Source organism: Manis pentadactyla, chromosome 1, assembly GCF_030020395.1.
Source record: "Manis pentadactyla isolate mManPen7 chromosome 1, mManPen7.hap1, whole genome shotgun sequence".
Classification (NCBI taxonomy): domain Eukaryota; kingdom Metazoa; phylum Chordata; class Mammalia; order Pholidota; family Manidae; genus Manis; species Manis pentadactyla.
Genome location: NC_080019.1, coordinates 236,727,687 through 236,750,119, shown reverse-complemented (window position 1 = coordinate 236,750,119; position 22,433 = coordinate 236,727,687). Strand labels below are relative to the sequence as shown.

At 40.4% G+C, this 22,433-nt stretch overlaps 2 protein-coding genes across 2 annotated transcripts in view; one reads left to right on the top strand and one right to left on the bottom strand.

Annotated features, from left to right (window-relative positions):
* SMARCC1 (SWI/SNF related, matrix associated, actin dependent regulator of chromatin subfamily c member 1) overlaps positions 1–22,320 on the bottom strand; it is a 165,171-nt gene extending 142,851 nt beyond the window's left edge. Inside the window, exon 1 of the mRNA XM_036877707.2 lies at positions 22,168–22,320. The gene's annotated coding sequence lies outside the window, so the exon portion shown is untranslated. The remainder of the gene's footprint in view (positions 1–22,167) is intronic.
* LOC130678904 (nucleosome assembly protein 1-like 1) lies at positions 5,638–7,768 on the top strand. Its single transcript, XM_057488170.1, has 2 exons — positions 5,638–6,970; positions 7,653–7,768. The coding sequence occupies exon 1, from the start codon at positions 5,761–5,763 to the stop codon at positions 6,934–6,936; it is 1,176 nt and encodes a 391-aa protein (XP_057344153.1). The 5' UTR covers positions 5,638–5,760; the 3' UTR covers positions 6,937–6,970; positions 7,653–7,768.
* Positions 22,321–22,433: the final 113 nt, after the last annotated feature.

The window sequence follows — 22,433 nt, the reverse complement described above, 5'->3', positions numbered from 1 at the left end:
GGTGACTAACTGCTTGGGAGGAAGCCTGGTTGGTTTTCGGGACCACCTTTCAAGAATGAATAAATTGTGATTACAAACGACATTTCAGACACACGGAAACAAGTGGAACAAAGGAGTTAAAGTGTGAAAGCACGCGCAGTGAAACTCCTTCAGCCCTGGGGGGGAAGCCGAGATGTTACTAGTTGTGACGGTGAGTTTTTGACATCCTGTAAGCATTGGGAAACTAGCTTGAACAGAGAGAATGACGTGATGGTATTTATAGATTAGGAAGGCAACAATTGCAAAGGTGCCTGATAGAGGAAGAAAAGAGAAAAGATGACCTGATAAGCAGTCTAGAACAGGAACGAGAAGAAAATAATAAAATACGAGTGAGAAGCGGTTTATGCCCTCTAAGAGCCCAGACTAGACACAATGATACCAGCTGGTGTGTATGGAGTACTTACTAATGAGCTGTGTGCTCTGTGCTAAGTATACCTACATTACTGCAGATCAGGAAATTGCAGAAACGTCAAGTAATAACTAGCTAGCAAGTATTAGAGTCAGGCTTTTGAACCCAGGAATTAGAACCTGGAGTGCTACTTCCCCCTCTCCAAGTACATGTTTTCTATTAATAACATGTGAAGGGTCTTGAAGAAATATTTGTACACCCACGTTCCTAGTAGCATTATTCACAGTAACCAAAAGGTGGAATCAACCCCAGGGTCCACTGCTGGATGGATGGGTGACCAAGATGTGCTACATAAAATACAACATTATTCAGCTTTAAAAAGGAAGGTAATTTCGACATATACTACAACATAAACGAAACATATGCTACAACATAGATGAATGATGAGGATATTATGCTAAGAAAAATAAGCCAGTCACAAAAGATAAATAGTGTATGATTCCTTTTATGAGGTACTTAAAGTAGTCAAAATCATAAAGGCAGCCAGTAGGATGGCGACTGTCAGGACTTGGGGGGAAGTGAAATGAGTTGGTGTTTAACGGACACAGAGTTTCAGTTTTAGAAGATGAAGAAATGTGGAGATGGATGGGTGGTGGTTGTACAACATTATCAATGTATTTAATACACTGAACTATAAACTTTGAGATGGTTAGGATGGCTGACATAAATCAGAAAGAGAAAGACAAATACCATATGATCTCACTTTCAGTGAGGCATTTAGAAACAAAAACAGTACAAGGAATTCCTCTTGTAATTGGAATGGTAAAAACTAAAAAAAGAAAGCTCACAGATACAGAGAACAGTTGTATTTGGTGGTTGCTAGAGGCAGACGTTGGGGGTTTGAAGATGTGTGAAGGGAATCAAAAGGTACTAACTTCCAGTAATAAGTCATGGATATATTATGTTCAGCATGGTAACTATGGTTTATAATACTTGCATTGCATATTTGAAAGTTAAGAGAGTAGATCTTTAAGGTTCTCATCACACGAAAAAAAATATTTTTGTAACTATATAAGGCAAGAGGATGTTACCTAGACTTGTGATCATTTTGCAATATACACAAATATCAAGTCATTATGTTATACTCCTAAAACTAATATGTTATATACCAATTACACTTCAATTAAAAAATGAAAAACTTTAAAGTAGCTAAGATGGTAAATTTTATGTGTATTTTACCACAATAAAAAGATAGGAAAAAAGTGCTGACAAACCAACTGGGACTTCAATTATTGAAATCATTAGATATGAACTGTAAAACTATGCTTATTTTTTTCTTCTCCCCTTGCCATTTTATTGACATAAAATTGGCATGTAACATTTACTAGTTAAGGTGTACCATGCTAACTTTTAGTAAGTTAAATACAATTTTGAGAATTTCATCTAGAAATTGGAAAACTATTAGAAGTGAGAGCATACTTGAAAAAGAGCCAAAAAGAAAACATAGTAACAAATTAAGTTTAGTAGATGTATGGGCAGAAGACTGGACAAAGCAATAGAACCAGTGAACAAGGGACATAACTCAGAAGAAATAGGTCTTGAAGTTCAGAAAGGCCAAAAAATGGGGGAGGCAAGGGAAGGCACAGTAGGAAATAAAAAGATGCAGTGAGAAGTTCTAAAATACAGTGCATGTCTAAAGCAATTTACAGATTAAATGCAATCTCTATCAAAATACCAACAACGTTCTTCAATGGACTAGAACAAATTGTTCTAAAACTCATCTGAAACCACAAAAGACCCCGAATAGCCAAGCAACCCTGAGAAGGAAGAACAAAGCTGGGGGGATTATGCTCCCCAACTTCAAGCTCTGCTACAAAGCCACAGTAATCAAGACCATTTGGTACTGGCATAAGAACAGACCCACAGACCAGTGGAACAGAATAGAGAGCCCAGATATAAACCCACACATACATGGTCAATTAATATATGATAAAGGAGCCATGGATATACAATGGGGAAATGACAGCCTCTTAAACAGCTGGTGTTGGCAAAATTGGACAGCTACATGTAAGAGAATGAAACTGGATTATTGTCTAACTCCATATGCAAAAGGAAACTCGAAATGGACCAAAGACCTGAATGTAAGTCATGAAACCATAAAACTCTTAGAAGACAGCATAGGCAAAAATCTCCTGAATATAAACATGAACAACTTTTTCCTGAACACATCTCCTCGGGCAAGGGAAACAAAAGCAAAAATGAACAAATGGGACTACATTAAACTCAAAAACTTCTGTACAGCAAAGGACACCGTCAGCAGAACAAAAAGGCATCCTACAGTATTGGAGAATATATCCGTAAATGATTAATCTGCTAAGGGGTTAGCATTAAAAATATATAAAGAACCCATATACCTCAATGCCCAAAAAACAACCTGATTAAAAAATGGGTGGATGACCTGAACAGACATTTCTCCAAGGAAGAAATACAGATGGCCAACAGGCACATGAAAAACTCCACATTGCTAATCATGAGGAAAATGCAAATTAAAACCATAGTGAGATACCACCTCACACCAGTCAGAATGACCACTATCCAAAAGACAAGAAACAACAAATGCTGGCGATGATGCAGAGAAAACGGAACCCTCCTACACTGTTGGTGGGAACGTAAATTAGTTCAACCATTGTGGAAAGCAATATGTAAGTTCCTCAAAAAACTAAAAATAGAAATACGATTTGACCCAGGAATTCCACTCCTAGGAAATTTACCCGAAGGTCCCTGATTGGAAAAGACAAATACACCCCTTTGTTTATCGCTGCACTATTTACAATAGCCAAGATATGGAAGCAACTTAAGTATCCATCAGTGATGAATGGAAAAAGATGGTACATATACACAATGGAATACTATTCAGTCATGAAAACAAAAGAAATCCTGCAATTTGCAGCAACATGGATGGAGCTAGAGGGTATTATGCTCAGTGAAATAAGCCAGGCAGAGAAAGTCATCTCACTCATTTGTGGAGTATACAAACCAAAACTTAAGGAGCAAAATAGCAGTAGACTCAGACACTGAGAATGGACTAGTGGTTACCACGGGAGAGGGTTTGGGAGGGAGAAGGGGACTAAAGGGCACTGTAATTCACACACAATATAGGTAGGTCACAGGAAGGCAGTATAGCTCAGAGAAGAAAGTAATGACTCTATAGCATCCTACTATGCTGATGGACAGTGACTGCAATGGGGTCATGGGGAGGACTTGATAATATAGGTGAATGTTGAAATCACAGTGTTGTTTATGTGAAACCATCATAAGATTGTACATCAATGATACTTTAATTTAAATAAATAAGTAAAATACAGTGCATGTAACTGGAGTCTCAGAGAATGAGTAGAGGTGATAACTGAATGACTGAGAATTAAAATGGTTTATTAATAAAATTTAAAAAAATGGTTACAGATATTCATAGGTTCAAGAAGTTGAACGATCCGAAGCATGACAAATAAGGAATTCTCAGATTCATTTCTGTAAAACTGCAGAAAGTCTAAGGATGCATATAAGACAGAGGTAAATGATTCCTGACTTGTAAGAAGAAATGAAGAATGAATACAGTCAATGACTCTGTAATATCTCCCTCTGGACAGATAGTAGCTGTGCTAGTGGCGTGTGGATTTAATAATATGGGTAACTGTTGAACCACTGTGTCGTATACTTGAAACATTTATAAGACCGTGTATCAGTAAAAAAAAAAAAAAAAAAAAAAAAAGACAGTGGTAAATAGTAACTCTCATTACTAACTGCATAAAACATGAATGTCTTTTGGGGTTTAAAAATACAAAATTTAAGTATTTAGCAAGAAAAGTGTAAGTTGTGTATTCTAAGTAGTATTCTAAGCAGGAATGTAAAGATATTAACATTAATATTTGATTAATTAATGATGCATGTTTAATTTCTCATGACCCACTGGAAGAATAGAGACATTGCCTGCCATTCACAGTAGTAGAGTTTGAAAAATAACAGGCAATAGAAGCATGGAATTGACTACAGGGACAAATGAAAAACAGAAAATTGAATAGCAGCTTCAGCTGAAAATGTGTCAGTAATTGCATTAAATTTACTAGAACCAAAATACTTCACTTTAAAGACAAACACTTCAGATTATTTTTTTTCTTTTAACTAAATACTTCTCTTCTTCCCCTTCCCTTCCTACCCCGAAAAATTTGCTCCAAACACTGTCAGGTGAGGCATCTGTCTGCATAGGTAAGGGGACTGTGGTAGCCCAGAGTGGGACAACACACACTGAGCCTGGTGAGAAGGGCATCCACGTGGTGGTTGAGGGGCTGTCCCTTATGGGGTGTCAGTCTGAAAACAGTTCAGAGGACATCCGTGTGGGGATGACCCAGCCACAGAGCATCAGGTCCCAAATGTGGTGAGGAGGGAACTCACGGTGCAGGGGACAGGCTGGCATGGAGCATGAAACACAGGTGGAGTGAGAAGGGTTTTCGAGGACGGCTGCCTGGCATGTTCGATCACAGCCTGAAGTAGGTGAGGAAAGGCTCTGCATGCAGGGGGCAGCCTTATGTGGGGTGTCAGAACCTGAGGGGTCTCTGAACAGACTCCAGAGGCTGTAGTCAACGTGATGATCAAACACAGACTAAAATTAAGCATCTAACTAGTTTAAAGAGATAAAAGACAAGATTTAAAATTTCAGAAAAGAACTAAAAGCTATTACACAAAAAAGTGTAACACATTTGAAAGCAAACACAAATCCTAAAATTGAAAAACAGAGTAACTGAAATTGACAACTTGAATGGTTTAACAGCAATTTAGACACAGCTGGGTAAACTGGAACACTGGAAAAAACATCCAGGAAGAAGTGTAGAGAAATTTAAGAGAAAAGGTGAAGAATACAGGGTAAGACAGGTTAGACAGGTTCTAACATGTATTTATTAGAATCCCCAGGAGAGAAGAAAGAGAATGTAGCAGTAGTATTTGAAGAAACACGGCTGAAAATTGTCAAACTTTATTTCCAACAATCCTTGGATCCAAGGACCCCAAGAAGGGAAGAAACAAGCCACACCGACACATCATAGTGAGCCCTGTAGGGGACTCCATGTCCTCTGAGGTGACGGGCCACTGTTAGGCAGGAAAATAGACAAGAGCGGGGTGGAAAGAGAGTAAGGCCAGTAAGCCCACTAGAAGGGACTCAAAAAGGTAACCAGTTAAAAATAAAAAGCTCCGCTCTTTTAGCGCTCTCTGCTCGTGGCACCGCCTCCAGCTCCTTCCTCCCGCCGCCCTGAGTCACAGGCCCCGCCGCTCCGGCCGCCTGGCTCCCCGTGCTAGCCGCCGATATTTGGAGTTCTTACAGCATGGCAGACATTGACAACAAAGAACAGTCTGAACTTGACCAAGATTTGGATGATGTTGAAGAAGTAGAAGAAGAAGAAACTGGTGAAGAAACAAAAATCAAAGCGCGTCAGCTGACTGTTCAGATGATGCAAAATCCTCAGATTCTTGCAGCCCTTCAAGAAAGACTTGATGGTCTGGTAGAAACACCAACAGGATACATTGAAAGCTTGCCTAGGGTAGTTAAAAGACGAGTGAATGCTCTCAAAAACCTTCAAGTTAAATGTGCACATATAGAAGCCAAATTCTATGAGGAAGTCCATGATCTTGAAAGGAAGTATGCTGTTCTTTACCAGCCTCTATTTGACAAGCGATTTGAAATCATTAATGCAATTTATGAACCTACAGAAGAAGAATCTGAGTGGAAACCAGATGAGGAGGATGAAATTTCGGAGGAGCTGAAAGAAAAGGCCAAGATTGAAGATGAGAAAAAGGATGAAGAGAAAGAAGACCCCAAGGGAATTCCTGAATTTTGGTTGACTGTTTTTAAGAATGTTGACCTGCTCAGTGATATGGTTCAGGAACATGACGAACCCATACTGAAGCACTTGAAAGATATTAAAGTGAAGTTCTCAGATGCTGGTCAGCCTATGAGTTTTGTCTTAGAGTTTCACTTTGAACCCAATGAATATTTCACAAATGAAGTGTTGACAAAGACATACAGGATGAGGTCAGAACCAGATGCTGCTGATCCCTTTTCTTTTGATGGACCAGAAATTATGGGTTGTACAGGGTGCCAGATAGATTGGAAAAAAGGAAAGAATGTCACTTTGAAAACCATTAAGAAGAAGCAAAAACACAAGGGACGTGGGACAGTTCGTACTGTGACTAAAACAGTTTCCAATGATTCTTTCTTCAATTTTTTTGCCCCTCCTGAAGTTCCTGAGAGTGGAGATCTGGATGATGATGCTGAAGCTATCCTTGCTGCAGACTTTGAAATTGGTCACTTTTTACGTGAGCGTATAATTCCAAGATCAGTGTTATACTTCACTGGGGAAGCTATTGAAGACGACGATGATGATTATGATGAAGAAGGTGAAGAAGCGGATGAGGAAGGGGAAGAAGAAGGAGATGAGGAAAATGATCCAGACTATGACCCAAAGAAGGATCACAACCCCGCAGAGTGCAAGCAGCAGTGAAGCAGGATGGGTGGCCTTGAGGACAGCCTGCACTGTAATAGCCTAAACACAGCTATTATTTACTTACAGCCTTATGTTTTTGTATTTTCTTGGTAGACTCATTTTTTTTTAAAGGAAAGGAACTGATATTTTAAAGACCAGTTTGTTCTACCTAGCATTTTAACTATAGTTTTTCTGCCAGAAACCTTGAATGCACAGATTCTCTCATGCATGCTCATTTCATTGCTACATAGTTTGGTTCTTCTGAGTATTTTTTATCATGCAACTGTTAGATTACAGCTGTGAAAATGAACAGAAGTGTTGAATGAAACTTTTTGTTTTGCTAATCTTTTTCCTGAAGAACCAAAGGTATTATTTTAGCTGATAGTTGAATGGGTTTAAGTTTGCTTGCACTCGTGTGCCTTTCATTACTTTGTTATAGAAATGCAGTAACTTATACTAAGATACTTCATCATTAAAAAAATAGAAACTTGTTAAGACAGTTACATGGTTAAGAATTTCCAGTAAGACCATATCTGATAACTTACATTGTTAAAAAAAGATTTTTTTATTTTAGGTGATATAGTTTAACTATAAAGAAACCTAATTCATAGTATGGTTATTGATTACCACAGGGAGGTGAATAAAACCTAGTCTTTTCAGAAGTTAAGCCTCACTATTTTAACTGTACTTTTAAATTTAGCCTTCATTAATTTAGCGTCTTTTCTTTGTGGTAGGGTCTACCTTCTGCTTCCCTGGAAAGAATGAATTTTACGTCATTTGACAAGCATATTCAAGTTTTTTGCTGTTTGCCTGTTATTGTTTTTGCAGTCTAAAATAAAAATGTCAAATAAATATTTAGTTCTCACAGGTAATATCTTAATTTCATACTAAAGCAGATAGAAGCAAAAGCCTAGCTTGAATTGTTATACCCAGTTTACCATATTGAAGAAAGAAAGGGTGCCAACTTAGGAAGAGGTAATGCAGCTACTAATAAGAAACTAAAAAAGAATGACAGAATCTTAAATGATGTGTTTTGAAAAGAAATACTCAATGTTAAATTTCATCTCCTTTGGTTAGAACTAGAGTGAGTGAAGGTCCCAAGCCTCTATGGTTAATTTCCACTTTTATTGCTTAAAGTATAAGTATATCATTTACCTGTGCTTCTGTTTACTGTGTATTACAATGGGTAGTACTGTTTACTTAACTACCTCACAGATGTGTTAAGGCATATTAAGTTAAATTTTCTGAAATGTTTCAATCTAATTAAAAGCTCAAAAATTGGGTTAGTATGTACCACAAGTATGCCTTTCAGCATTACCAGAGTTTGATATCGAAACTGGAAAATACAGGTTCTGGATCTGATCAGCAACACTCGAAGTTCTTTGTGTGGCTCCAGTTTTATAATAGGGGTGATGGATGAGCAACTATTTCAAAAGATCTAAGGATTATTTCCAGGTATTTTAGTTGTGACCATCTTGTAGTAAATACTGCAGAGATCAGGGTATTAAAGTAGAAATAAGACCCATATTTAGGGGAGAAAAATGTCATTGAATTTGAGACTGCAGAGCCACATTTAAAATACCTCAGGCTAATTACTGTTAATTTTTTTGTGGTGAACTTAAAAGCTTTGACAGTGAGTGTGGACTATGGCCCAGAGTTTCTGCTCTTAATAAAGTTACATTGAGTCCATTCTTGGAGGTCGTAGAGCTTCCATTTTGAAACCTGAGTATTAAGGTCTTAGATGTGAACACATTTTGTTATTTGTGTAGTACTATCCATTTCTCTCCTGAGATTTTAATTCAAACTACTGGAAATCCTTAACCAATTGCAAAAGTTTATAGGAAAACAGTGCCATGAAAACACCTCATACTTTTCCTCTTTATTTCCAAAATGGTTTTGGTTGCTTTGGTTAGATATTCTGTGCCGATTTTGCTTTTTGCTTTTTGGCCCATAGCTCATGTGAACACAGCTTTTTCTAAACTAAAAAAATATTAATCTAAAGATAGAATCCCATTTTTAATGAACTTAAGTAGTAAAACCACTACTGTTTTTTTTCCATTCCTTTAGGAAATAGCTATTGCCAAAGTGGAAGGGGTAGATATTTCGTCTTGTTATATAAGGGGGATGTGGTTTGCAGAGGAATTGTTTCTTAATAAAATTGGAGCTTTGAGGAATTATCAGTGTTCATTTATGCCATGTCTCCAGTTCTAAAATAGTTCTATTCCATTCTAGAAATTTGAAATATGTAATTTGAAATCCTTAATAAAATTTGCATTTTATTTTATAAAATGTACTGGTGATATTTTGGGTGTTTTTTAAAAATATATATACTTTTTTGGAAGAGCAGGGAGTAAAGATGTTTAGAGTAGGCATTCTGTGCTTCAGGCTATGATGGCCTGTTTGTATTTTTCAGAGCAACCTTCCAAGCCAAGCCCTGCTGCATGGAGTTTGTTACTGGAAGACTAGAAAGAAAGGAGTTTCACAGTAATACAGATGTTACTATGAGTTAACTACAGACATTCTTGAGATGCTTCAGGTTTTGTCTTTGCATGTTAGACTGTAGTTACCTCCAGCTCAGGCACTGGTTACCAAGGAATATTTTTTCCTTCTAGAAATGGTAAAATACCATAAAATCACCTATAAAGTAATTGCTTTGAAAAAAATTTGGTGACTGTCGTTTTATGGTCAAGTCTGTAAGTAGACAGTAGTTCCATAAGTTGACTAGTTTTTAGTATAACATGGATTTCTGAAAGTTAAAATTTATGTAATTTCTCAGAATTCTTTTACCTACTTCACTGAAGTAGTATTGGTGTTTCTGTGACATAAAAATACCTTAATTTGTGGGACTGGCTTATAAGTAGTACTTAAGAAAATGGGATTCTGCCTCTGTTTCCTTTAGCTCATTTAAGAACAAATAAAACTGAAAAGGAGAAAAAATAAAAAAAATAAAATAAAATAAAATAAAATAAAAAGCTCCAAGACCAGGAGCAGCATGGCCTAGAAGTTTGAATACTCCCCAGATAAAGAAAAGTACCTCAGCATAGCCTATGTTTTCACTGTCAATTAGAACACACTATTGTAAGATTTAGTTTAGCACCTGATAAAAAGCCCAGCTTATTCAGGAAGAATTCTATCTTAAAGCTAAGATTGTATTTTAATCAAACAGACAGTGGCTCAGCCCACCTTGGAGGCCAGGCAGACAGTCTTGATTGATGTGCTTCCAGATGGAAGCTAATATCCTGGAAAGGAATCAAAGTAGTATATTTCTTGTGTTAAGTTAAAAAAAAAAAAAAGAGACTTAATGTCTTATCAAAGATGAACATTCTGGGACAATTTGGCCAGTCCACACCTGGCCCTTTGTCGCTTTCCTGAAAATCCTCAACAGCCTATAAAACCCCAGACCCTAAACCTTTCATGGCACTCCTTTCTGAGGTCGCCCGCACTTTCTAAGTGTGTAGCCTTAAAAATTTATCTCAACCTTTCAGCGCACCTCTTCTATGAGGTCGCTCACAGTCCCCTTCCCCCAGGTGTGCACTTACTCTCTTCAAATAAAGCTTAAACCTTTCAGGGCGCTCCTCTCTCTCTTAGGTTGCCTGCACTTTTTCTCTAAGTAACTTTAAATAAAACTTTTACTCTGCTTCACTTCTGTGTCTCTGCCCTTCAATTCTTTGTTGTGGTGGGGATAAGAACCAAGGAAAATACACAATGCTCCCCCTACACCATGACATTATCTTCCACAAAAAAAGGTTAGGAACTGTAATCCACGTGGAAACGATCACCCTGCATCTTCCCTGCCAACAACTAGGTCTTTGGCAGCTCAGCGGCGACACGCATGCCATAGCCTGCTGGGCTCCTACGAAGTTCATGCCTCCCAGAGGCGCAGGTGACTCCGGCAAGGATCTGGAGGTTGCCATTCTACATGGCTTTTGAAGAGTGCCCTGCTCAACATAAGAGGGACTGAGGAAATAACACACTGATTACCATTCTCAACTATATTTTTAACTGCTTTTGGGTTAACTGCATAATACGTCGGACTTTTCTCTCCTGTAAATTATTAACAGAGAAGTATCTAAACATTTTTGAGGGCTTACTATGTCCCAGGCACTATTCTAGGTGACAGGAATAAAGTAGCAAACAAGACATCAAAATCCCTACCCTTATGGAGCAAGCCAGTATGCTCGATTGTGATAAGTTTAAGGGGGAGTACATAAGGCGAACACAAGGGTAAGAGCTGTTGGAGGTACAAATTTTGCATAAGACTTTTGGAGAAGGTGGGGAAGTGAGCCAATTCCCTGGAAACCATTCCACACTGTTCAAAGCGCAAAGGCAATGAGAGAAGAGCACATGACACATTCAAGGTGCAAAGTGGGGAGCCACTGCGCTGGCACAGCAAGGGTGACAGACGGCGGGGGCAGGGGGCGCGGGGCCCAGTTCACGGAGGCCTAGCAGTTGTGAGGACTAGGCTGTTCCCTGTGTGCGGAGGTCAGCCACTGGTGAGCTGGAGGATGGCTTCCCTGCTCCAGGGAGAGCTGGCTCGGGGGCCACAGCAGGAGTGCTTTTAGGACAGGGCTGGGCTGACATAGCAGTCGGTTGGGAAGACTGGTTGAGAAATGATCAAATTCAGAAAACTGTTTGTAGGCGTTGCTGACTGAGTACCTGACAAACTGGCTGCGGGATATGAAAGAACAAGCAACGGAAGACACCAAAATTTCTCGCTTGAGAACTTAGAAGAGAGAAGATTGGAGAAGTTGCTGGTGAGGAGAAACCACTGGGAGCCCGGTAGAGGCCTTGGAAGCTTGAGATGCCTGTTAAGCATCCAAGTGTCGGTTGGCTAGATGAGTAGATGCACCTAGGCTTGGAGATAGGTCCAGGCTGGTGAGAAAAACGTGGGAGTAGCTGCACACCTCACCATCCCAGCTCTTGATACCCAAGCACAGGGACTGAAGAGACTCTCATAAAATCCAACTATTCTCTATTTGAAATATTATTTTTTGAAACTCGGGAACCAAAATGATATTAGATAACACAGTACCCCTCACTATCTGAAATTTCACCATTCATACTAGGAAATGAAGAGATTTGGGGATCGAAGGATACTTGCTGGATATCAAAGGATACTTATTACTTGATGAGAAGGTATTTAAAGGCATGAGACTATAATGAGTCAATGTAGATAGAAAAATTAAGTCTCTGGGACTCTCCAACATTTCATGGTCATAGAGATGAAGAGCTGCTTTAAAAAATGACATAAAAAAGGAAAATCAGATTACCAAGGTGTGCTGGAAGCAAAGATATTAAAATTTCAAGAAAGAGAAAGTTGTATGAATTACAATAATATCATGAACAGTCAAATTAAGAACTGAGAAATGATCACTGGATTTACAACACAGAGGTAGGTCACTGGGGACTTGAGAAGGGCAGTTCTGGTAGTTTCACGGAAATGAAACATGATTGGTATTCTGACGGAAACTATGAATCTTCTTCCCCCCCCAGAATGCCTGTGTGTGTGTATACTATTTCACATACAATTTCACAGGTTTCATGGACTCCAGCAGCTTATTCATGGCCCCATTAGGGATCCATGAATCTCAAAAAGCCTTGGAAATAGTTGATTGTGGTAAGTGGAGTGAGGATTAGAAAACTGGGTTGGGAGGGTAGGTCTCTGGCAGGAAAAAAACAACTTGCACCTTACACCTTTATGCTAATCAGATATTTTGAACATCTGTATATGTTACTTTTTCAATAAAAATAAAACTTTATGGAAGCTTCTATCATTATAACTTTAATACTTGATTAACTGTGTGTGAGAGGAAGAGATTCATTTCTTTAACACCCGAAGCTTCTGTGCCTTTGTGTCTTTGCACACTTTTCTCTCCCTGCCTGAGAAGTTTCTCCCCACCCCATCGGATGCTGATTCCTCCTGCTTCGGGTCTCGATCCAAGCGACACCAGTTAAGTGAGGGTTCCCTGTCAGACACAGCCGTCCACCTCCCAACACCGGTTCTGTTGAGCAGACAGCTCCAAAAGTGCTTCCTGGTCCCCAGTCCCGGGAGAGAAACCTTCAGTTTTAAGGTTGTCATGGTAATCCTTTGGGACTGAGTAAGGGGATGGCCACATACCCAAGTTCTGGTCAGTGAGAAGTGGGCAAGTATGTTGGGATTCCTGGGGAAAATAATTCTCCCATATGAAGATGAGCAGCAGGGAGATTTCCATGTACCTGAATGGGCTTAGCAGACTGGAGTTGTAGCAGCCTTCCTGAAGCCCCACAGGGAAAGCCAGGGAATTGCTAAGAAACCAAACCAGCGATCTGACATCCTTGTGTTGCTTCGACGACCCAGCCCTGCCGCCACATCCCTCCAGGCTTTAGGCGAGCTACGGATGTCCTCCCTGCTTGCACGGTCTTTGGCTGGTGTTGTTACCCAGCTAGAAGTTCCTCCTGACCCTCTCTCCCTGACTGCTCCATGTGAAGGAGGTCGTGTCCTGCCCCTTCCCTGCCTGCAGCTGGTACTTTCTGTCCCTTATGTTCCTTTTACAACACATCCCACAACTTGCTATTTACATATACACATACTTACAAACATAGTATGCACATATACATATATGTATTGTGTGTGTTTGCCATTCTCTTGTCTTTCAAGGAATACAGGTTCCTTCAGGACAGGGTCTTTCCTGTCTTCTTCACTGTTGTATACTCCAGCACCTAGTATCCTGCCTGGTACAAAAATTTATCTGTTGAATAAATGAAAAACTGAAGGAATTATGACATGGATGAGCACACTCTTCAGTCCCACCCCAACTGAATGACTGTATTCACAGAACATCTAATCAATGCCCACCAAGAGGTGCAAACCACACAAAAAATACTGCCCTCCGAGTCTAATTCCTACTTCTACCAGGCAGTTAAATACATCCTTGACAACCATTTTGAGTAGCCAGAATTCTAATATAATTGCTCCTAAAAGTCAGGGGGATGAATGAGCCTTAGATGAAAGATCACGTGTCAGCTTTGAGAAACGCATGCTAGTTGGACAGTCCAACAGAAATCCTCTCGGGGGAAGATGCATAGCAATGAGCACAGCCGGCGCAGTGCCAGCCCTACAGCTTCCGCTCCAGGCCTCCAGCGGAGTCAACTTCCTCCTGGCTGGCTGCTCACTGACTTCCTTGCAGTGAGGGGCAACCAGCAGGCAAGTTTAAACTTGTTACATCCATTGTGATCATTGATATGTTTGAGGTATCATGTTTTTTTATGTTTACAGTGGTGTTTTGGGGTTTTTTTGCTTCTCTTTTCTCCTCTTCTGCCTTCTGTTCAATGAATATTGTTTTGTTTTCCCCTAACTGGCTTGTAAGCTATGAATTATATTTCCATTTGTTTAGCAGTTATATTTCTTTTACACATTCTAACAATCTTCTAACAAAATCTTAAGATGTTTACCGTCTTAATCTTCCTCCTGAAAATGACCTTATTCCTCCTCCTAAGCAGGGGTGGGCATGATTGCTCCAAGGGGTGATTCTTTTCCCACTGCGAAGGATGAAGTAACAAAACGGTGTCCAGTTGTGGTCAGTGAAACAGGCAAGGAGTCTTTTGAGACTTTACAAGAACCACTGAAGCTACCTTGCTAGAAAACTGAGGATAAGGCCTACTCTGGAGATGGAAAACAGAATACTTCATGACACTATTGAACCCCCAAATCAATCAACTATGAGGCCTGCCCTACATCCTGTTCTGTGGGACAATACAATTCTGTACACTTGAAGCCAGTTTTCTGTTAGGGTTTCTGCTCCTTGTTGCCCAAAACATTCCAAGTCCCACATACCCTTATATTCTTTTATTACCTAAAATTTCAGTTCCATCTTTTATTTTTACACACAAAAACACTATTTTAATAGCTAGTAATAAAGTAAATTTACCAATATTCTTTCTATTATTACTGCATGTCATTCTTTATATTCCCATCCATTCCAATTGGGCTTCCTCTTTACAAAGTACATTCTTTAGTTAGTTCTTTCGGTAACAGCCACTGGCTGGGGCCCACCTCTTACTCATTATATAACCGAAAATCTCTTTCTCTTTTCCTCATTTTAGAAAAGAAGTTTAGCTCGAAATAGAATTCTGAGTTGACAGTTTTCTTAGCAAATTGCAGTTTCCTCCACTGTGTTCTGCTGTCTATTCTTGCTAGAAAACTGAGGAGAATGTTGTTAAATTGCTTTCCACTGTGGGCTTTGCGCCTTTTTTCTCTGGTAGCTTGTAAGATTTCTTTATCCTTAGTGTTCTGTGGTTCATCACACTGTGTGTACATGATTGTTTTTACTTATACAGCACTCGGTGTGCATGTTTGTCCTAAGGATACACACCTCTCTCCCATCCTGGAGTGTGTTCAAGTGTCCTGGTAAATGCAGTATTACTTCTCAGCAGTCCCTCTGATCTTTGTGATTCACGATATACACTTACATGTATGACATATTCTCTGTGTTTTTTACTTGTTTCTTTTTTTCTATTTTTCTCTTAGTAATGAGCCATTCACTCAGAATACAAGATAACTTTGCAATTCACTGACCCTCTTTACACTAAGATCTGTCTATAAGTTCCTGACATTGATGGAGTGTTTCGTCAATAACTGCATTTTGATTTTCTAGGATTTCTAATTGGTCGTGTCAATATTTTTTTTTACCTGTTTTCATTTCTGACCATTTTTTCATAATTGTATTCTTTTATAAAAAATATCTTTGCATATTCTAGACATACTTATTTTTAAGTTATTATCAGGTCACTCCATTATTTTCATCTCACTTGCAGCGAATTCATCTACTGACGCTAATTTTGTCAGTTGTCTATCTTCTGGTTAGGTTTTCTTGTATGTTGTGGAAGCTTAACTTATAAGCTTCTTGTGAATGGGAATTTTCCCCAACATGTATCTCTCTCCCTCCCTGGTGGTTTGTGAGCAGACTTCTATCTTCTAAACAAGTCTTACATTAATAACCTGAGACTCTGTTTCTATCATGAAATTTGGGAGACAAAAGAGGTCTCGGCACCAGATAAGAGGGTCGCTAGATTGAGGTCCAGATTCAATGTGTCAGGAGCTCTACATGTTCCACATGCTTCATTTTTTATTATCATAAGAGGAATACATGTATTACAATGTATCTGTTCCATTAAGTTAGTTGTATTTTTTTTTCAATCTAAGTTTAGGGGGGCCCACCTAAATTCCTAATTGCAAGCAGCTGTCTTGGCCACAGTTACCCACATTACATGGGGCATTTTTCCCCACCCAACCAATCACATTACTTTTTAAGTTACAAATTCCAGACCGCCTCTATCTCTTTCTGGATTCATAGCCCAGCAAGATTACAGCTCTGTTTCTGGTCAACATAGTGTTTGTCTTCTTTTTTAATATGGATGTGTAATTTCTCATCTTTTTTTTTTATTAATTCTACCATGTACTGTGAACAACAAGAGTGGCCTCAAAGAGTGGACAATGCTATTTTGACCCTAAGTCATCTCCACTCACATGTTTTAAAAGGCCCGCCTAACAGTCTTTTGGCAGTCCATGGTTAACAGTGTTGGCTACAAAGTGACCTGGGAGCTATATATTGTCTTTCCAGTTTTACCAATATTTCCTAAGATTGAGGATAACTGACTTGTATATGTTGGACAATGATATTAATGAGCACTTCTGTCAGAAATAAGTGATTTTATAATAGTATTTAATGCACACCAAAAGCCATGATACTCCATAACCCAAATTCTTCTACTTCAGCAGTTTGAGGCTAAAAAAATTAACACAAGGCTTTGAAAAGAGTCCAAATATAAACAAACATTTATGTTTTGATTAAATGATACCAAACTTAAAGTGCTCCTGTCTTTAGGGATGAGATTCAAATTTACCCACAAGAATTCATCTATAATTAAGAATTATGCAAATAATATTACTATACTGATGGGCAGTAACTGCAATGGGGTATGGGGGGGACACGATAATATGGGTGAACGTAGTAACCACATTGCTTTTTCATGTGAAACCTTCATAGAGTGTATATCAATAATACCTTAATAAAAAAAAAGTGAAAAAAAAATTTGCTGGCTTTTTAAGGTCCAGTATCAGTTTTGTAGTGTGCTGAATAAAAGGATCTTACAGAGATGCACCCTAGTATGTTTACAAAAAAAAGGGTATGATTTGATGAAAAACTCTGTAGTGGACAGTGAGCAGTGGGGATCCACAGATGAAGCAAGACTGGGTTTGAGTCGGTACCTGTTAAAGGGGGCAGGTACTAAAGGTCTGCACTATACTATCAGACCTTTACCCTACTTACAAGCTAACCTGGCAGCCATGCTTTTACTATTTCTCAGATGCTCACAGTTCAGACCAAAGGACTTTTATCACAGCAAAAACAGTAGCCAGAGCTTCATGCTGATTTGCCACCGTGTCTCCTGGGTGTGATATGAAGTGCTGCCCATGGCTGTCTGCAGGCACAGCGCAGCTTCCTCTCCCTACCAGAGAGGCACAATGAGCTTGGAAGATTGAGTTTTCATAGCAAGTGGAAACCACGTCTGCCCTCTGTCCAGAGCACACCCCTGAGAAAAAGCCCAGGTAGGGTATCAGGGGTCTTGCATTCCTGGTATAACCAACAAGAATCACTGGGATGCTCAGGGTCCATGGTGGACTGCCTCCTTTGATATAGGCCACCTGTGTCCTTTACATACTATTGTTTTCTTTATTCCCCTTGATAGACTTGAAAGCTATGAATTATATTTCCATTTGTTTAGCATTTACATTTCTTTCACACATTCAATTTAAATTTAGAAATGTTATGATTTCTAGAGAAACTTTAAAAAGAAATATACATCATAAGAGTGTATATCAATCATACCTTAATAAAAAATTAGGAAAAAAAAAAAGAAACATACATCTGGGTTTAATGTATTTGAAAATGCATGGCTAGCTAGCAAAGGTGTGTTAATAGCTACTATTATAATCAAATTTGTCAGGAGCCCTAGATATTCCACATGCTTCATTTTTTATTATCATAAAAGGAATATATACTTTTGGCCAACCAAAACCCAAGAATGTAGAATATAAAGTCTAAACTAAGAGACTCTGACCTCTCTGCACAGTTAACAGTTCTGATATATTCTTTCAGAAGTGTTCTAGGTTTATAAGCATATGTGTAAACACACATCTTTTTTAAAAATGCAGTTGGAATAAGCTTACTGGGTATAGAACTTGCTTTCTTTACTCAACATTTCCTGGATATTTTCCCATATCTACACACTAGACAATTCACTTCTTAAAGCTGCTGCATACTACTTGATTCAATGGATGCTGTTAGGGACTGAACTGTGTCCCCTCCAAATTCATATGTTGAGCCCCTAACCCTTCCTAAGATAGGGAGGCCATTAAGGTCAAATGAGGTCATAAGAGTAGGGCCCTAATCTGATAGGACTGGTGTCCTTATAAGAGGAAGAGACCCCAGAGACCTCTCCCCCAACACAGTCACGGAGGAAAGGCTTTGGGGACACACCAGGAAGGCCTGTGTCTGCAAGCCAGGGAGAGGCCTCACCAGGACAACCCTGAGGGCACCCTGATCTGAGACTTCCAGCCTCCTGAACTGTGTGGACATCAACATCTATTGTTCAGGCCTCCAGTTTGTTTTGTAAGAGCAGTTAGAGCAGATTGGGATAGGTGTATTTTATTTAATTTAGTCCCCTAAAAAGGGATATGTAGGGCTTTGTTTTTTTTTTTTTAATATTACAAATAGTGCAGCAATGAATTTTCACACATACGGGGGTATGGTTAAACTCCTAGCACATCTTAAATCTGGTACTGTCAACCTCCCTCTAAATGAGCACTACCAATTTACAGTCTCTCCAGCAGAGTACAGGTGCTTGTTTCCCTAAACGGGAGGCAGTCTCCCATAGCAAAGTGTTCACTCATCCATTTGCTCAGTACCCCCTTCTGAACAGTGCCAGACATTGTGCAAGGTTCACAGGAGACAGTGGTGACAGAATAAAGTCTGTCCTCTCCAGAGCCTCATTCTTCGGGGGAAACAGGCAATAAATAAGGATACACAAATGTACAAGATGGTCTAGGAAGCTGTCTCTGAGCAGAGACCCAGATGGAAAGAGTAAAGACCCAGACCTTACGAATACTTGAGAGAAGAATGCTATATGTATTTCTTTGTTTTAATTGTCTTTAAAAAATAATCAAAATTGCAATTCTACTCCTAGGTATGTACCCAAAAGAACTGAAAACAGGTGTTCAAACAAAACTTGCACACCAATGTTCACATCAGCGTTATTCCCAAAAGCCAAAAGTTGGAAACAAGGCAAATGCCCATCAGCATATGAATAGATATACAGAATGTGGTATACCCATAAAACAGAATATTATTGAGCCATAAAAAGAAATGAAATACTGATATATACTGCAAATGGATAAATCTTAAAAACATTATGCTAAGTAAAAAAAAGCCAGATGTAACTGTATGTAAATTGTATTATTTCACTTATATGAAATATCTGGAGTAGGAAAATCCATAGCAATGGAAAGCTGACCTGTGGTTGCTGGGGGCTGCTGCTGGGGAGGCGAGAGGAAGAGGATGGAGAGTGGCTGCTTAACAGGTACATACGGGGTCTCCTTTTCAGGAGATGGAAATGTTCTGGAACTAGATAGCAGTAATGGCTGAACTAACATGTACATGTATCAAATGCCACTGAATTATACACTTTAAAATGGTTAAAATGTTGAATTTAATGGTATGTGTATTTGCAACAATAAAGACATGGTAAAAAAAAAAGGCAAAGTTTAACTTGTTTCCTTAAAGTGGCCATATACAACGATTTTTTGCTAGCTGCCTGTTCATGCCCAGTATTGATTTTCTATTGGATTATGGATCTTAAAAAAATCAACGTGTAGACTCTTTGCATATTATGGAAATTAATTCCACCCCCTTAAATAAAACCAAAGTTTAAAGAATTTTCCATATTTATAGAGAGAGATCTAAAAAAAAGCACCATTTCACTCTAAATGGAATTCTGTGTAAAGTAATGAAATTTAGGAATTGAAATGGCCTTAAAAGTCATCTGGTTCAACTTTGTTCTGATTCAAGAATCCTCTTACTCCACAGTATCTTTTGCCAAGTGCTCCACTTTGACTTCAGAAAAGCACAGAAAGGGAGTATTTAGCCTTTTTTTGAAAGTCTACTTTGATTTAAGCCTCAAACTTTCCTGTTTAGGACAATAAACATAGGAAGAAAGAAAAGCCACGCTCAAACTAGGAAACTGAAGACAGTTTACTAATAAGACTATTTAAAGGAAGTGTGGGCAGGTCTACGGGAATACAAGAAATATGTTGGGGCTTGCAACATTGAGACAGCAGCTTGGAGAGGTGTGAGAGGTCCTGGATCCCACTTTTCATGGCTGTAGATCCTCTAACAGAAAATTATGTTTTTCTTACACCCTATTTTCTGTGACTTGATGGCCTTGGTTGTAAATTCTACTTCAACATTAAAGAACAGTTAGTTCCATCAACACTTCAACCCAAACAAACTGAAGAAAAACAACCTAAGTGGCATGAGTCCAGAGAACAAGAATCTGATGAAGGGAAGCCATCATCCAAGCAGCCCTTGGAGCATTTACATGGCATTGGGGACACAGAGCTCCAAGAAATTGTATCTAGTTGGGGGAGACAGATTGAAGAAATCCTTTAAGTGCTGTCACAGGGAAAAATAAATTGCTGTAGAAGTTCAAAGAAGGGCATTGAAGAATGAGTAGGACACTGTCTAAAGAAGTGGTTAAGACTAGACAGTGATGTTATATAAAAGAACGAAGTCTAGGGATTTGGACACAGGTAAATAAGGCAGAGAAGGAAATGAGCAGGAATCAAAAGGTGAAATACATGGAGAAAACGGATTGATACTAACTGGCACTCACCCGAATATAAAAATGGTCTATTTCATCAGCCTCACCAGATACAACCATTCATTAAGAATAGTCAAGGCTCAGGAAAAAAAGATGTTTGGAAAGTAAAATCAAAGTAGAAAACGAGCAGCAAGGAAAATGTGTTTAGTTCACTCCACTGCTCTTGTCTGGCAGTGCTTCCTCTAGGTTTAAATCAGAACAAAGACTCTACCTGCAGGCTTTTCTCATTGTACCAGATTACTTCCTTTGCAGCAAGGACTACACTTAACACCATCACTTTAACATTCACGACAACACCTCAAACATAATTTTATGAAGCGGAATCCATCCACTTCTCCATCTCCTGCGTCCTTTACTGAACACTCCTGACGCCCGTCAGCCCGGCACAGATCTCCATCACCTCTCCGCACACCTGTGACCAGGCGCCCGGCCCGGCGCCCTGCAGCCACCCTCGCATCCCTTCCCTTCTTGCCTTTTCCAGTGCTGAGCACGCTCAATCCCTCGTCTAACTGGTGTCCCGTCTTCTGTTTTTCCAACCAATTTTACCCTCGTACTCCAGGTTATTCCAGAATAACCTTCCTAAAATACTTATTTTACTCTCCTCCTTAGAACTGTAAAAATGATGTCTTACAAAAATTAACTGCTTACAAATAAAGCCAAACTCCCTCGGCGTAGCATTCCCAGCTCCACTTTTTCTTTTTTTTTCTACTCTGAAGCCCTACACACATTCCACCTCCGGTTCCTCCGGGCTACTGCATATTCTTAGGACTTGCGTCCCACGCCCGCGATGCCCTGGCTCAAAGGGCTCCTTCCTGCTCCCACCCCTGCCACACTCTGCACCTCCCTCCAGCGTTACCGCTTTCCCTCTGCTTCGCACGAGGTTTCCGTCGAGCCCACCGGGCGCTAAGCCCCAGAGGGCAGGTCTCTGTCCCCCTACACGCTGGGCGGCTGCCACACCCCCCGCGCAAACACCGCTGCACCTGTCCTCCCCAAAGCGCGGCACCGCCCTGCTCCGAGTAGCGAAAATTATTCTGAAGACGGCCTGACCCGCGCCCACCACCACCACCCTCTGTCCAGAAACAAAATACCAAACACTGTCGAGCTTAATCGTCCGGACAGAGATGACGGGACACAGCACTAATCCCTCCACAGCCACATCCTCAGGCAATCTCGGTCCTCCGAGCCCCGCGGCTCAGCGCCTCTGGGCAGCGGGCGCAGCCCGGGGCCCGGACCAGCCCTTCCCACGTCCGAGGCTGGAAGGGGCGGCGGGCCCCCAGGCCCAGCCCGCGCTCGGTCCGGCAGGTGCCGCCGCGGCCCCGGCGCGGTAAGGCTCACCTTCGGGCCCCTCGGGAGGCAGACGCGCTCACCTCCCCGCGGAGCCGGGGCCCGCCCGGCTCGACCCCGCCGCGGCCACTTCCCACGGGATCCCCGAGGCGCGCGGTGAGCCTCCGGCCCTCACCCTGCGAGCGCTGAGGCGCTACGGGAGGGACGGCGCCGAGCCCCCCGGCCCCGCCCAAGATTCGCCGGAGGTCCCGCCCCTGCGCGGCCCGCAGGAAGTCCCGCCCCGGCCGTATTTCCCCATTGGCCAGCGACGGCAAGCG